At 40.3% G+C, this 16,269-nt stretch overlaps 2 protein-coding genes across 6 annotated transcripts in view; one reads left to right on the top strand and one right to left on the bottom strand.

Moving 5' to 3' along the window:
- Nucleotides 1-14,707, bottom strand: part of LOC129030865 (E3 SUMO-protein ligase RanBP2-like) — a 39,444-nt gene extending 24,737 nt beyond the window's left edge. The window contains exons 1-7 of one of the 4 annotated variants that reach the window (XM_054476651.2): nt 14,483-14,707; nt 12,811-12,878; nt 11,103-11,214; nt 10,518-10,670; nt 6,233-6,463; nt 5,741-5,886; nt 1,294-1,486 (exon numbers count right to left, since the gene is read on the bottom strand). In XM_054476651.2, the coding sequence (XP_054332626.1) occupies nt 1,294-1,486; nt 5,741-5,886; nt 6,233-6,463; nt 10,518-10,670; nt 11,103-11,214; nt 12,811-12,878; nt 14,483-14,554 (975 nt within the window). In that variant the 5' untranslated portion in view covers nt 14,555-14,707. Of the gene's footprint in view, nt 1-1,293; nt 1,487-5,740; nt 5,887-6,232; nt 6,464-10,517; nt 10,671-11,102; nt 11,215-12,100; nt 12,247-12,810; nt 12,879-14,482 lie in introns of those variants that run through there. The other 3 variants (XM_063649135.1, XM_054476654.2, XM_054476650.2) reach the window with 3 other exon arrangements.
- The window catches only part of LOC129030880 (large ribosomal subunit protein uL30m), a 33,358-nt gene continuing 31,022 nt past the window's right edge, over nt 13,934-16,269 (top strand). Inside the window, exon 1 of one of the 2 annotated variants that reach the window (XM_054476729.2) lies at nt 13,934-14,830. The gene's annotated coding sequence lies outside the window, so the exon portion shown is untranslated. The remainder of the gene's footprint in view (nt 14,831-16,269) is intronic. The other variant, XM_063649218.1, reaches the window with a different exon arrangement.

The raw sequence follows: 16,269 nt of genomic DNA, 5'->3' as shown, positions 1-16,269 counted from the left end.
TTATATTAGAAGGAGGGGCCTTCTCTAAAAGTAATGAATCCTTTTTTTCCCTCCCCAAGCAAAAAATCCTTCTCTAAAATTAACAATCATTTTTCTAAGCCAGGTTTAATGCTTTTTTGGAAGACTGCTTATTTCTTTTCCTTTCAAAAGTTATGCAAGCTCATTAAAAAAAAAAAAAAAAAAAGGCCGGGAGTGGTGGCTCACGCCTGTAATCCCAGCACTTTGGGAGGCCGAGGCGGGTGGATGACTAGGTCAGGAGATTGAGACCATCCTGGCTAACACGGTGAAACTCCGTCTCTACTAAAAGAACAAAAAAAAAATTAGCCAGGCATGGTGGCGGGTGCCTGTAGTCCCAGCTACTCGGGAGGCTGAGGCAGGAAAACGGCATGAACTCGGGAGGCGGAGCCTGCAGTGAGCCGAGATCGTGCCACTGCACTCCAGCCTGGGCGACAGAGCGAGACTCCGTCTCAAAAAAGGCCAGGCGCAGTGGCTCGCGCCTGTAATCCCAGCACTTTGGGAGACCAAGGCAGGTAGATCACGAGGTCAAGAGATTGCAACCATCCTGGCCAACATGGTGAAACCCCGTCTCTATTAAAAATACAAACAATTAGCTGGGCGTGGTAGCACGGACCTGTAGTCCCAGCTACTCAGGAGGCTGAGGCAGGAGAATCACTTGAACCCAGGAGGTGGAGGTTGCAGTGAGCCGAGATCACGCCACTGCACTCCAGCCTGGCGACAGAGAGAGACTTGGTCTCAAAAAAAATAAAAAAATAAAAAATAAGAAAAGGTTTTATGTTTTCAAGATTAATAGATATACTGTTACATATACACAATAGTCATAAATGTTATATACATGTTTTTCAATTAACATGTTAAATTGCAATCATATTCTTCTATCATAGGTTATAAAGCCACTGCCCTACATCTACTTATTAGGATTTTGTCCAAGTAACACATCTTTTTGAATCAAGCTTTACCCATAATACGAGATTACATCTTTATCATGTTCCCAAAAATCGCAGAGTAAAAAGATTAAACTCTTCAAATCTGTCTACAAACAAATCATGGCTATGGAGGCTTTCAACAAGAGTGCACTCAACATCCCTGTTTCACCAGCCTCACCAGTACTGTGTATGCTTAGTTATTTTCCACTGTATCAAATTGACTATTTCATTTTAACTTTAATTCCACAGGTTTGTTCACATCCTGTCATTACATACCAGAGCACACCTTCATTTAAAACACATCAAGACTCAGTGAAATGTCAATTGCTCCTACAAGTGGAAGACTTACCTGAAATGCTATGAGATAGCACAATGCAGCCAGCTCAGAAAGAGCTCGCCATTGAACATTACTATGCTGACCCATCTTCAAAAGCAGAGAACCAGCATGCATGTAGAAATGTCCTTTCATTTCTAAGAAAGTAGCTGACAGTTCATCATTTCCACCCAAAGAAGATTTCACAGACTGAAGAGCACTACCAAAACTGTAATATGAAAATATCAAACAGATAATACACACTTACTGCACTGTGAATAATCATGGTTTATTTAATTCAGAACAAAATAAACATTTTATTTCAAGCTTCATCTTCCACATTCAACTTCTAATAATTCTTATTCCCCATGTTATAAATTATGAATCATCTAATGCTTATTTTTATCCTGCATGCTTCCTATACTTCATGCTTAACCTCTCAAATGATGTCTTATTCCCAGTTATTTCCAGCCCTCCAATCACAGATAAATATAAGATTAGTGATTATAGGTGCACATTTCAAAATAAACCAGGAGAAAATTGGGAGACTATTTTGTAGCTTCTTCCTGATCATATAATTTCATTATTTAATTAACAGTTGTAATTTCTCAAATTAGACATACCATTTCCAAATTAGAAGTAAATAACTGACAGGTATTTGAGTATCAATACAGTAATTGCTCTCTTTACTACACAGATCATTACAGCGTTAAATAAATTGTCTTCCTTTTTTTTTTTTTTTTTGAGACGGAGTCTCTCACTATCGCCTGGGCTTGAGTGCAATGGCACGATCTAAGCTCACTGCAACCTCCACCTCCTAGGTTCAAGTGATTCTCCTGACTCAGCCACCTGAGTAGCTGGGATTACAGGTGCCTGCCACCATGCCCCGCTAAACTTTTTTTATATTTTTAGTAGAGACAGGGTTTCACTATGTTGGCCAGGCTGGTCTCGAACTCCTCACCTCATGATCCACCCGCCTCAGCTTACCAATGTGCTGAGATTACAGGCATAAGCCACTACGCCTGGCCTATTATTTGTAATCTATATTCTAAATTAGTTCTTCTAAATCCTAATGTTTCTCCAAATCCTCACTTTGGAAGAAAAGTAAAAGCCAAAAGGAAACACTTAAACGTGAAGCATGATTTTAAAGTGGCTTACAATAAAGCAGCCAGAGCAAGTGAGGTCTAAAGATCTCTGAGGGTGCTCAAAAACCCCTTCAGGGGATCCATGAAGTTAAAATTACTTTCACAATCATACCAAAAAAAATTTATATTTTACATACTCATTCTCTCATGTATGTAGAGCTGAGTTTTTTTGTTTTTGTTTTTGTTTTTGGAGACAGAATCTCGCTCTGTCACAAGGTTGGAGTGCAGTGGCACAATCTTCGCTTACTGCAACCTCTGACTCCCAGGTTCAAGCAATTCTTCTACCTCAGCCTCCCGAGTAGCTGGGACTATAGGCGCGTGCCAACATGCCCGGCTAATTTTTTGTATTTTTAGTAGAGACAAGGTTTCACCGGTGTTAGCTGGGATGGTCTCGATCTCCTGACTTTGTGATCCATCTGCCTCGGCCTCCCAAAGTGCTGGGATTACAGGCCTGAGCCACCATGCCCCGCTGAGCTGAGTTTTCTAGAAGCTTCATGACATGTAATAGTTTTACAGACTGAAAGAGGAAGTAAATGAGAACCTAGCTATGTTCTACTAAGCGAGACATTAAAAAGATTTACAAAAATGCAAAAACAATGACACTTTTCTGACTAGTTTTTTGCTGTTGGAAAATAATTATTTTTCATAAAAAATGCTATTATTGGCCCTGTGCGGTGGCTCACACATGTAATTCCAGCACTTTGGGAGGCTGAGGCGGGTGGATCACCTGAGGTCAGGAGTTCAAGACCAGCCTAGCCAACATGGTGAAACCCCATCTCTACTAAAAATACAAAAAATTAGCCAGGCGTGGAGGTGGGCACCTGTAATTCCAGCTACTTGGGAGGCTGAGGCAGGAGAATCGCTTGAACCTGCGAAGCAGAGGTTGCAGTGATCCGAGATCACACTGTTGCACTCTAGCCTGGGCAACAAGAGCAAAACTCTGTCTCAAAAAAAAAAAAAAAAAAAGCTATTATTATTAACACACAATAGGGCTTATTACATTTTTAATGGATTACATATTTTTTATTTCTTTTAATTTCTAATGTAATAAACACTGATAGAAATAACCCACATACGGCCAGGTGCAGTGACTCAGATCTGCAATCCCAGCACTTTGGAAGGCCAAGGAAGGCGGATCACGAGGTCAAGAGATTGAGACCTCCCAGTACTTTGGGAGGCCAAGGTAGGCGGATCAAGAGGTCAAGAGATCGAGACCAGCTGGGCGCGGTGGCTCACGCCTGTAATCCCAGCGCTTTGGGAGGCCAAGGCGGGTGGATCACAAGGTCAGGAGATCAAGACCATCCTGGCTAACAAGGTGAAACCCCATCTCTACTAAAAATACAAAAAATTAGCTGGGTGTAGTGGCGGGCACCTGTAGGCCCAGCTACTTGAGAGGCTGAGGCAGGAGAATGGCGTGAACCCTGGAGACAGAGCTTGCAGTGAGCCAAGATGGCGCCACTGCACTCCAGCCTGGGCGACAGAGCGAGACTCCGTCTCAAAAAAAAAAAAAAAAAAAAAAAAAGATCGAGACCATCCTGGCCAACATGATGAAACCCTGTTCCTACTAAAAATACAAAAATTAGCCAGGTGTGGGCTGGGCATGGTGGCTCATGCCTGTAATCCCAACACTTTGGGAGGCCAAGGAGGGCAGATCATGAGGTCAGGAGATCGAGATCATCCTGGCTAACACGGTGAAACTCCGTCTCTACTAAAAATACAAAAAAATTAGCCGATCGTGGTGGTGGGCGCCTGTAGTCCCAGCTACTCAGGAGGCTGAGGCAGAAGAATGGCATGAACCTGGGAGGCAGAGCTTGCAGTGAGCCGAGATTGCGCCACTGTACTCCAGCCTGGGTGACAGAGCGAGACTCTGTCTCAAAAAAAAAAAAAAAAAAATTAGACAGGTGTGGCGGTGGGCACCTGTAGTCCCACCTATTCAGGAGACAGAGACAAAAGAATCACTTGAACCCAGGAGGCAGAGGTTGCAGTGAGCTGAGACTGCGCCACTGCATGCCAGCCTGGTGAGAGCAAGACTCAGTCTCAAAAAAAAAAAAAAGAGATTGAGACCATCCTGAACTCCGTCTCTACTAAACATACAAAAATTAGCTGGGCGTGGTGGTGTGCACCTGTGGTCCCAGCTACTCGGGAGGCTGAGGCAGGAGAATTGCCTGAACCCAGGAGGCGGAGGTTACAGTGAGCCAAGGTCGTGCCACTGCACTCCAGCCTGGTGACAGAGCAAGACTCCATCTCAAAAAAAAAAAAAGAAAGAAAGAAAAAAAGGAACCCACATACAAAGATCTTTGAAGTCCTTAAGAAAAATGTAAATTGGGACCAAAAAATTTGAGTATACAAAGAATACAAAATAAAACATCCTACATGTTTTCTAAAATAATCTTAAAGTTATGTTAGTTCTTTTAGATACTGCTCTTACCCTACCAATTTAGGACACTATGTACTTTTTCAAGAAAATTACCTACTCCCTGCACTCAGTGAAATGAACTTCTTTCCTTATACCAGATGGGGAAATAAATTAACTTCCAAACAAATGGACAGCCTAAACTAGCAATCAGTAAACTTTTTCTACAAAAAGGAGGAGAATACTAATCTGGCTTTACAGGCATACAATCTCTGCTGCAACCACTCAACTCCAACCCTGTAGTATGTAAGCAGCCACAGACAATACATAAACAGAGGCATGCTGTATTCCAATAAATATTAACAAAATTAGGCAGGGGCCATATTTGGCCCACAAGCTCTAATCAACCCCTGCTCTAAACTAACATCTTTATACAAATCCAAGTGATGTTTTTGTTCAATGGAATTTATTTTCAAAATGGAGACACTGGTTTTCAAAATCAAAATTTAGGAAAAAAGGTAAATCACATAGTTGAGTTCTTTTGTTTCTTAGCTAAAACAGTATTCTCTGAAATACTAGTGATGCTAAGTGCTTATACTAGTACATGTGAACCTAGCCATCTGATGACAGATGAACTTTAATTTTCACTCAAGATTATACTATTATAAAAAATAAAATATGAAATGCAGTTAGAACATTCATTTTAAGCTTGACCATGACAAAACTGAGTATTTAACCATAACGCTAATTTTAATCAAGCTTGAACTATAAGAGTTCTCTAAAAAGGAAAGTCACATAAAACCAATTAGAACTTCCCCATAAAAGAAGAAAAATAAGATTGCCTCCTAGTGGTTCACTGTATTAACTATAACTCTTAGGTACATTATAGAAATAATGATTCAGTAAAGAAGTTTACAGCAATGAACTTACTGCAAAAAGAAAAACTGCAATTTATACTAAAACATTCTCCTCAAAGTCAACGTACCTTTCCAGTAATTCTCTACTTTCCTGCACGTCTCTAGTGGAAAGCGTAAGAAGCATAAGATTAGCATAGGCCAGCAGTAAGTCTGTATTGGTTGCTCGCCAGTCACTTTTATCAGACTCCAAACACTGTAAAGACTCCAGATATTCCTATTTTGTGGAATTAACAGTAAGTTACAAAACTTAATCAAATGTTAAGAAATTAACCATTTTATGCCTACAAATTCCTTTTCTCACTCCAACCACGTTTGTAAAACTATATTGATTTTTACATCAACCTTAAAATGAAAACACCAAAAATATATACACTTATCATAGTTATCTCCCCAATCTTCCCATTATAAATTTAACTGATCCCCTGGTAAAAATTTCATTTTATAACTGTTCTACATAAATAAAAGAAATTTAAGTCCAGCAGGGCACTGCTGCTTTAGTACAAAAAGATGTATGCTAATTGCCTACATAGAAATGTAAAGACCCAATAGCTTTTATCTACCTTAAGGGTCTGTACAACACACGAATTCCATTCTAAACTTGAACGCAAAGCTGTGTTCCTCCCTGCCTCATGGCAGTGGGCCACAGCATCCTTCAATCTTTTATTTGAGCGATACAACTCCACTAGCCGGATATTCACATGGACATCATCAGGTCTTACATAAAGTTCTGACTGAATCAAGTCAAAAAGTTTATTCCATCCATCTTCACCTTCACAATCTAGAAGCTGTTCCTATTTAGAGGGGAAAAAGAAAAATTATTAGATTAACACTTGTGCAATTTTAAACAAGTCATGCTCCCAAAGAGCACCATTCCACTATGTCTAGTTTTACGATGATGCCACCAAAAACACCATCCTATATACCTTATTCGTCCCTTCTGAGAGTTGCTTACAACCCAGAAACTAAGCCTCAAGAACTGTATGTGAAGAAAAGCATCTGTGATTACTGCAGTAGCTCACACTCTCTTCAGAGACTACCACGACTATTGCCACACATCCCTGTCCAACTGAGTCACCACCAGAAGCCTAGACCTCCCCAGTCAATCCTCAGCAACAAGGTCTTTATCTTCAAACTGCTCTGTATCTCCTTAAATCTGACTCAATCCTGCATCCCCTCTCCTCCCACTGTTCTGTTACCTTCATCATCATCTCAAAGTACTGTCATCACCTCCTGACCTTAAATGAAGACAGTATCATCTCAGGATAACCCCCACTACCATGATGGCTTTTTCTCTCTGAACTTACATACAAGGAGAGGAAGTAGGGTTTGTGGCCACTCACTTCTCATTTGCGATGCTCTTCCATCAGCCTCTCAAGAAGCTAGGAGCACAGGCATGCACCACCATGCCCGGCTAATTTTTTTTTAACGTTCTGTAGAGATGGGGTCTTGCCATGTGGCCCAGGCTGACTACTCAGTTCCTTAATCACCTCATCTCCAGTGATGTTATCCTCCACTCCAACCTCAAACATCCACTTGCCACTGACACAAGTCTTCAAAATCTGTATTTTGGTCATACCACCGAAACCACCATACCACCCTTCTTATTCTTCCACCTCACTGAGGGCCTACATACCCTTACTTTCAGAAATATACTTCTCCACCACATGACAAGTTCCCTTCAAGACAATAACATCATCAAGTTTTAAACACCTGTAAACACATATAAATACACACACTTTCTTCTGTCAGGCAAAAAATGCTATAATCCCTTATATCCATAATTACTGTTTGCTTACAGATTCCTTCAACTAATTCCCTCTTTTCCTCAGAAGAACCCTCCTAACTGGTTTCTGTGTGCTTAGATTTGGGAAATCATAACCCCAAGCTAACTGATTTCATTTTCGTTATCTCAACCATCAAACTGGTGCTGCCTAAAACAAAATATCATTTTAGTACTAACAGACTCACTTTCTCCACTCCCTGACACTTCATACCTCCTCCTATTTCCTCAGCTTCCCCATACCTTCCTTTGACCCTCACTTTCAACCTATAACCTAGATTCATCCTTCACTGAGAAACTTGATGCTATCACACATAAATTCCATTTTACCTTACCTACTTAAATTCGTCTTTCCCCAACTCTCAAGACCAAGCCGCCCATTAGTACTCTGTATTTCATTCCCCTCTCTCCTTTATCAATTTCTCCTCTTCTGGATGAGACGGATGATACCCTGGCCTCTCCCTATTGCAAAAGCCCTAGTCTTTGACTCTATGTTAAAAATTTTTTTAAAAACCACTATGAGTGCTTTTAAAAAGTTCTATCTCATACTTGAGAGAAAAAGCCTTCTCAACAGTAATACTCTCATTCATTAAACAAACGTCAGAAACTGTTTACCTTAGCAAGCCTTAAATGTTAGGAGAAATGGAATTACTCTGCATGACAGTTATAAATCTCATGGATTTCAATTCCAAAAAAAAAAAAAAAAATCTGATACAGGAAAGGTGTAACAGTGCCTTCAAGTTATTAAAGAAAATCTTTAAAGAATGCTTCAAAGTATCTAACTTGTTATACTGCAAGAAAAGAATCCCCTATCATTACATATGTTCTTTAACACTACCGACACCAGATTAACTGAATTGCCACGCCCAATATGGGAATTATGTTTGAGGCATAACTCCTAAGAGAGTAAAGAAATCTGCACAATTAGACCTCACGTTTTAGACTAATATTTAAAATCCAGCTGCTTATTACTGGGGAGAAAAACTTATCAGTAATTTTTATCTTTGGAAGCATTTTCAATGCTTTTTCAGCTTCAAAAATCTGTACATGACTGTTCATAGCAGATGAACAATAGCCAAAACCTAGAAATAACCAAAATGCCCCTCAAAAGTGAATGGTTAAGGCTGGGCACAGTGGCTCACACCCGTAATCCCAGCACTTTGGGAGGCCGAAGTGGGTGGATCACCTGAGAACCCGGGAGGCAGAAGTTGCAGTGAGCCGAGATAGCACCACTGCACTCCAGCATGGGCGACAGAGCAAGACTGTCTCAAAAAAAAAAAAAAATAGTGGATGGTTAAATTGTGGACCATGAAATACTACTCAGAAGTAAAGGAACCAACTATGGATATACAAAACTTATATGGATCACAAATGGTATTATGCTGACTGAACAAGCCAACCTCAAAAGGTCACATGCTTGGCCGGGCGCGGTGGCTCACGCCTGTAATCCTAGCACTTTGGGAGGCTGGGGCGGGCAGATCACGTGAGGTCAGGAGTTCAAGACCAGCCAGGCCAACATGGTGAAACCCTGTTTCTACTAAAAATACAAAAATAAGTGGGACATGGTAACATGTGCCTGTAGTCCCAGCTACCCGGAAGGCTGAGGCAGGAGAATCGCTTGAACCTGGGAGGTGGAGGTGGCAGTGAGCTGAGATTGCGCCAGTGAACTCCAACCTGGGCAACAGAGCAAGACTCTGTCTCAAAAAAAATGAAAAAAGAAAAAAAAAAGTCACACACTTCATGATGACATTTACATAACATTTTGAAATCACCAAAGTATAAAGATGGAGAACAGATTAATGGTTGCCAGAGGTCAGGCATAGTGAAGAGAAGTAAGTAGCATGACTACAAAAGGGGCAGCATGAGGAAGATCTCTGTGGTAATAGAGTAGTTCTGTATCTTGACGGCAGTGGTGGTATGAATCTACACGTGATAAAATGAAAGAAAACTATACATACACATTGTACCAATGTCAAAATTCCTGATTTTCATATTGTGCTTTGGTCGGGTTAAACAGGTTGAGTATCCCTTATCCAAAATGCTTGAGACCAGAAGTATTTCAGATTTTGAATTTTTTCAGACTTTGGAATATTTGCAGGATACTTAGCAGGTAGAGCATCTCAAATCTGAAAATCTGAAATCCAAAATTTTCTAATGAGCATTTCCTTTGAGCACCATGTCAGTGCTCAAAAAATTTCAGATTTTGGAGCATTTAGGATTTCGGATTTTAAACGCTCAACCTGTATAAGCACTGGGGAAAAATGAAGTAGCATATAGGATCTTTCTGTACAATCTTTGCAACTTCCTGTGCAAAAAAATCTATAATTATTTCAAAATTAAAATTTTTTACATTTCTATCAGAAACATATATAATGGGGGTAGGAGGAGGCTAAAGGCAAATATACATTTATAATTTAATATTGTACATACACAATAAAGTATACATTAATATATAAAACATTACAATATACATTTTAAATGTTTGCCAAACATATTTGTGTAGATTTTCTCCAGAACAGTTACTTAGTAAACTATATTTTACTCTATAAAGAATATCAGGACCAGTCAACACACTAGCAAGAACTTCCTACCATTTTTAGTAATTACGTCTTATATACTAGAGAAACCACCTTTTATCTTTTGCTTGAAAACCTTACTATCTCAAAATACAATCCCTTCTACTTTCAGACAATAGTTATTAGAAAACTCTTCTTTAAAATATCCCTAAATTGTCATCCTGTAGGTAATTTTCACTTAAAGAAGCAAAAATTGGATACCAGACAGAACTTAATGTAAATCTTAGCTCTACTTAGTTTACAGCTACTAAACTGTAAAATCCCTAAAATATTAATTATTTCAGAAGGGTAAATGAGATGTCACTTATAAAGTATAACTATGCCTAATAAGACAGTAGATGCTCAGAAAGGTTTTAATACACTTTTTAAAAGAAAAATTTTAAAGGAAACACAAACACCTGGGCTTAAGGTTTGCTATTGAAAAGTAATTTAAACTCCAAATATTAGAAATGGTTATGTCTTTTCTCCCTTTATGTTTTGTTTGTTTACCTTTAGTTTATAAACTGCAGGACTTCCTGGGAAAAGTTTAGCTGCTCTTTCAACCCAGTATTTTGCTCTTCCATCAGTAACATCATTTTTACAAAGCAATTCTGCAATCTTCAACACAAGATCTTTTTGTGTTGGGTTTAATTCCACTGAACGCTAATATCAGAAAAGAAATTAAAGATTAGTAAATAAATTGTATGTATGTAGGAGTATATATACTTATATATAAAGGTTAAAAAATGATCACTCCAACCCTTAAAAAATTCTACTTCTAGAGAAAACATGTTACTTCAAAGGTGTTAAAATAAAAGTGTCTTGGAATTTTCTGGAAATGAATCAAATAAAAATTATATTTGTGTCATTTGAATGCAAAAAACACAAAAGAACACCATTTCTGACCGTGTTAGACTTACAATTTATAGGTGTTAAACAATTCTATAGCTGTTCCAAGCTGTGTCACATAATTGTACTACGATACCAATGCCTGTTTTATGATATTCATAAAATATATTTGACTTACTTATATAAATTTCTCTGGGCATCATGTGTTTGGCTATGCAAAGGCTATATTTGAATCCTATAACTTACCCTGTAACATCCAACGGCTTTGTCTGTGTTTTCTTCCAATTCATAAAGAAGACCCAGAAATCTATGAGCTTTGGGATCCCTCTCTTGCCCATTAATGTAAGTACATATGTATCTGTTTTTTAAAAGTAATACAAAAGTAAATTAAACTTACAACTGTACTTTTAAATGCTAACCGAAGAATACATCTTAAACCAAAGCAACCACTAAACTCGTTTATATTGTTACTCAAAACTACCACTATTTATGCAGATAACTCAAAAGTATTCATAGAAAGAAATGGGTAATACTTAAAAACACGTACATAGAGTTGACCACATACTCATTTTACCATTAAATGTCATATTTACCAAATTTTTCTCCAGTGTTATCCACACATAAGAAATGAACATATAAATTGCTTCTTCTTCCTGATCACATTTTAATAAAGCACTAACAGTTTTGCAAATAAATTAGAAGTGATTATAGTAAACATTTTTAAAGTTGTCATAATGCAAAATACTAAACAGCAACAATTTCCCAAACAAAGGGAAATACATTTACCCTTTAAGCAAGAAAGTAATTTCTAACAGTACTATATCCAGCTAAAATCGAACAGAAGAAAAATTACTAATTACAGTACCAAATACAGGAAATTTCCATTTCTCAAATCAAGTAACAACTAAAATAAGTAAATATCCTCTAGGTTCCTTGACAGTATTACAATCAGAGAAATTAGGCCAGACCTAAACTAAGGGATTAAAGTCTCACAGTAAAAAGGTACAAGAGTTAACAGTCACAGTGCTGCTAGTTACATAATTTATGTACCACCATTTTCCTTTCTTACCAGCATTTCCATCTTCCTTTGGATGCCTTTAAAAGCCTGCCTCCCAGCAGAAGCAGTAACACACACCTGTAGTCCCAACACTATGGGAGGCCGAGGCAGGCAGACTGCTGTGCTCAGAAGTTCAAGACTAGCCTGGGCAACATAGTGACACCTGTCTCTACCAAAAAATGCAAACCTTAGCCAGGTGTGGTGGTGCGCATCTGTATCCCCAGCTACTTGGGGCGCTGAGGTGGGAAGATCTCTTGAGCCCAGAAGGCAGAGGTTACAGTGAGCAAAGATGGAGTCAGCTGCTGCACTCCAACCTGAGCAAGAGAGACAGATACTGCCTTAAAAAAAAAAAAAAAAAAAAAAAAAAAAAAAAAAAAAAAAAAAAAAAAAAAAGCCTGCCTCCCTCTTAATTTCCTGCTTTAATCCACTCCAAGTCAGGAAATCAGAATCACCAAGCTTCTTATCCCTAGGATAGAGCCTTAGAGCATCACATACTGTGTCAATTAAAGATCTTTTATACAAGCTATTCTCCGGCCTTACACTTACAGTTTAATTTTTTATTCATTGCTATTTTTCATCTGATTAAGGTATCAGATATTTAACCAAAAACAAATTAAGATATAGGCATGGTCCTCTTTTACTCCAACAGAAGACAATTTTTAGAAATTGTGCTTGCCCTTGGTATAAACAAGCAGCAGCATGCAGAAAACACTAATTACCGTTTCAATCTCAATGGAATCTAGGCTGGTCCTTAGCATCAGTCTGAGTGATAAATCCCTTATTCCAGAATACACTTAGGAAGAACTACTAAGAACATATTTTTACCTATTTCAAAGAAAAAAATGAGAAAGGGCATTGATTTTTAAAAAACGAATACATGTTACAGTTTGTGCTTACTTTTTAGCAAGATCATATTCTTTAGCTTCATAATACAGCTTTGCAAAATAGAATCCGTTCATTGACATCTAAAAAAAAATTAAAAGTTGTTTTACTTTTCATACAGAAATATTTTCCAACATTTTTTCAAAAGCAGTAAAAACCTGTCCTAAGTTTATGTTCAAATACGCCATTTTCATTCACTTAAAAGTTTTTTTTAAAGCCTGACAAATGCATAATTCCATGTTTTATAATTTCCTATCACAAAACAAAAAATAGAGCTGGGTGCAGTGGTTCATGCCTGTAATCCCAGCACTTTGGGAGGCCGAAGTGGGCGGATCACCTGAGGTCAGGAATTTGAGACCAGCCTGGCTAACATGGTGAAACCCCGTCTCCACAAAAATACAAAAATCAGCCAAGCATAATGGCGGGTGCCTGTAATCCCAGCTACAGGCTGGGGCAGGAGAATGGCGTGAACCCGGGAGGGAGAGTTTACAGTGAGCCGAGATCGCGCCACTGCACTCCAGCCTGCGGGATAAAGCGAGACTCCGTCTCAAAAAAAAAAAAAAAAAGAAAAGAAAATGTCTAAAATGGGAGAAAGGGAATTAAAAATAACAAAAGTATATATGTGTGTTACTCAGAAGTATATAGATGTAAAGGGCAGAAAAAACAACTAACAGCTGTCAAAGGTGCCTGCCTGTAGTCCTAAGTACTCAGGAAACAGAGGTAGGAGGATCATTTATGCCCAAAAATTTGATGCCAGCCTGGGCAACACAGCAAGACCCTATTCTAAAAAAATAAAAATAAAAATAAGAGCTGTCAAGTAGCCCTTGAGAAGTAGGAATCAGCTGCAGAATAAGAAACCAACTTGACAGAACATACAAAAACTAAACAGAAGCCATCTGGAAAAAGAAAAACTAGAGAAAGAATTATTTTTTTTCCTTTTTTTTTTTTTTTTTGGAGACGTAGTCTCGCTCTGTCACACAGGCTGGAGTGCAGTGGCGCAATCTCTGCTCACCACAACCTCTGCCTCCATGGTTCAAGCAATTCTCCTGTCTCAGCCTACCGAGTAGGTGGGACTACAGGCGCCTGCCACCACGCCCAGCTCATTTTTGTATTTTTATTAGAGACGGATTTTCACCATATTGGTCAGGCTGGTCTCTCGGCCTCCCAAAGTGCTCGGATTACAGACGAAGAATATTTTTAAGGGCAAAAGCACAGCCGCCAAAGCTCACCCCGGAGCTTTGTCAGTCCCCACTGGGTTCCTCCAGGCCAAAGAGGTACGACCTCCGCCGCAGCATATAAAGTAAATGTCCAGGAGATGGGAAGAAACCCGCCGATATAGCACCCGGGTGCCCAAGCCCCCGAGAACTAGGCCGCGCCGGTACTACGCGGCGCGCCATCGGCCAGAAAGCGGCCAGAAAGCCTGGGCCAGGGCGGGCCCACGAGCGAGCACCGTCGGGAACAAGCCGAGAGAAAGAGGAAGCGCCGGCGCCAACGGTCTCCCGTCCACCGCGGTCCCCCGAGGACTCTCCCTGCGCTTGCAAGCGCCACGCCGCCCACAGGACTGCGCTAGCGGGCCGGCGCCTCAACAGAGCGCGCCAGGGAGCCCGTCGGGAGCCATGACGCCTGACCCGCGCCAGACCGCCGCCCGGCCAGGTCGAGGCCGTCGGTCTCTTCGAGACCCACTCACCTTTCTAGGCGACGGGGCGGAGCCCTGCACCCAGGCGATGTACCGCTCCACGTCGGCCTTGCTGCGCCTCATCGCGCCGCCAACCTGACTGCCGAGCCGCGTGAGACCAGCGCTCAGCCCCGCAGCAGTCGCCACTTCCAAGAGGAAAGCGCCTGGAAGTCAGTGATGCAGGGCGTAGCCCGCGGAGGACCATTCTGACGAACTTGCCTGCTGCGTCATCACTGTGCGTCACATTGGCGACGTCGGCGCTCGAGCTGCACTCGACAGGGCTCTTGGCAGCGCCCTGGGCTCTGAGGTTGTCTTGGCAACCCCGGATCAGATTTCGGCCGCCAGCGTCCACAGCCTAAGGTAGATTTCCAGCAGATAACAATTTGCGTGATGGGCTCTTAAGCGTTTTGGTCACTTGTTCTAAATTATAAGTGCGCAATGCATTGGAAGAAAAAAGCACTCAGGCCAATTTGGTGAACGTCTAAATTGGAACAACGTTTCTGGAGATGACTGGTTAAATATGTTGCATCGGACATGTGTGAATACTAAAGCATACATTTTTAAATTCATATCTATTAAAAGAAATGAGGGTCGGGGGTGGTGGCTCACGCCTGTAATCCCAGCACTCTGAGAGGCTGAGGCAGGCGGATCACCTGAGGTCAGGAGTTCCAAGACCAGCATGGCCAACATGGTGAAACCCCATGCCTACTAAAAATACAAAATTTAGCCAGATGTGGTGGCAGGTGCCTGTTATGCCAGCTGAGGCAGAAGAATCGCCTGAACCCGGGAGGTGGAGTTTGTGGTGAGCCAAGATCACGCCACAGCATTCCAGCCTGGGTGACAGGGCGAGACTCCGTCTCAAAAAAAAAATATATAGATATAGATATAGATTGAATGTCAAATGAAATAATAGTATGGGGAGGGAAATGCGTGTGTGCGTATACACGCTTAGAAATAAAATGGGTTTAACACCAAAATGTTAATTGTGATTAGGACTATCAATGCTTTTATTTTCTTCTTGCTTATCTGTATTTTCTCATTTTTCTCGATGAACATTTGTTACTTGTGAATTCAACATAATTTGGCTTTAAGATATATTATAGGTAATGTGGCTGAGTACAGTGGCTCATGCCTGTAATCCCAGCACTTTGGGAGGCCAAGGCGGGAGGATCGCTTGAGCCCAGGAGTTTGAGACCAACCTGGGCAACATGGTGAAATCCTGTCTCTAAGAGAAAAAAAAAAAAGATATATTACATAATGTATTTACAGCAGACTTATTGTTTAAAACTGTGAAATTATTTCAACTGAAATTATTTGAAATTTGTCTTCATTTATTTCTTTTGAATACTTGGTTATAGTGGCATGCTCATAGGTCACTACAGCCTTGAACTGGGCTCAAGTGATCCTCTTGCCTCAGGTTCTGGAGTAGCTGGAACTACAGGTGCTCAACACCATGCCCAGCTCCCTCTTTGTTTATGAGTTGTTCTATTTTAATATATCTCGGTAGTTCCAGGCCCCATCCTTTTTTTATTTTTAGGAAGAGCAGGCATGGACACAGGGTTTTGCCTACAATTGATTATCTCAGAGTTGGGGTGGGGTGAGTGATTTTGTTTTTCAAGGTGTTCTTGGGACAAACATGATTGGCAGTTTAGCAGGTTTAATGGGCAGGTCCTTTTGTTATTTAAAAGCAATATTAAATACCAAGTAAACACAACTTTGAAGAGATTACTCATGAGCATTTCACACTTGTTACCACCTATGAAAATTATTTTTTGAGAAAGGTTAAAAATCCTGATATG

Source organism: Pongo pygmaeus, chromosome 12 (genome assembly GCF_028885625.2).
Source record: "Pongo pygmaeus isolate AG05252 chromosome 12, NHGRI_mPonPyg2-v2.0_pri, whole genome shotgun sequence".
Taxonomy (NCBI): domain Eukaryota; kingdom Metazoa; phylum Chordata; class Mammalia; order Primates; family Hominidae; genus Pongo; species Pongo pygmaeus.
The sequence above is the reverse complement of the archived record's forward strand: the minus strand, read 5'-3'. Positions and strand labels throughout refer to the sequence as shown.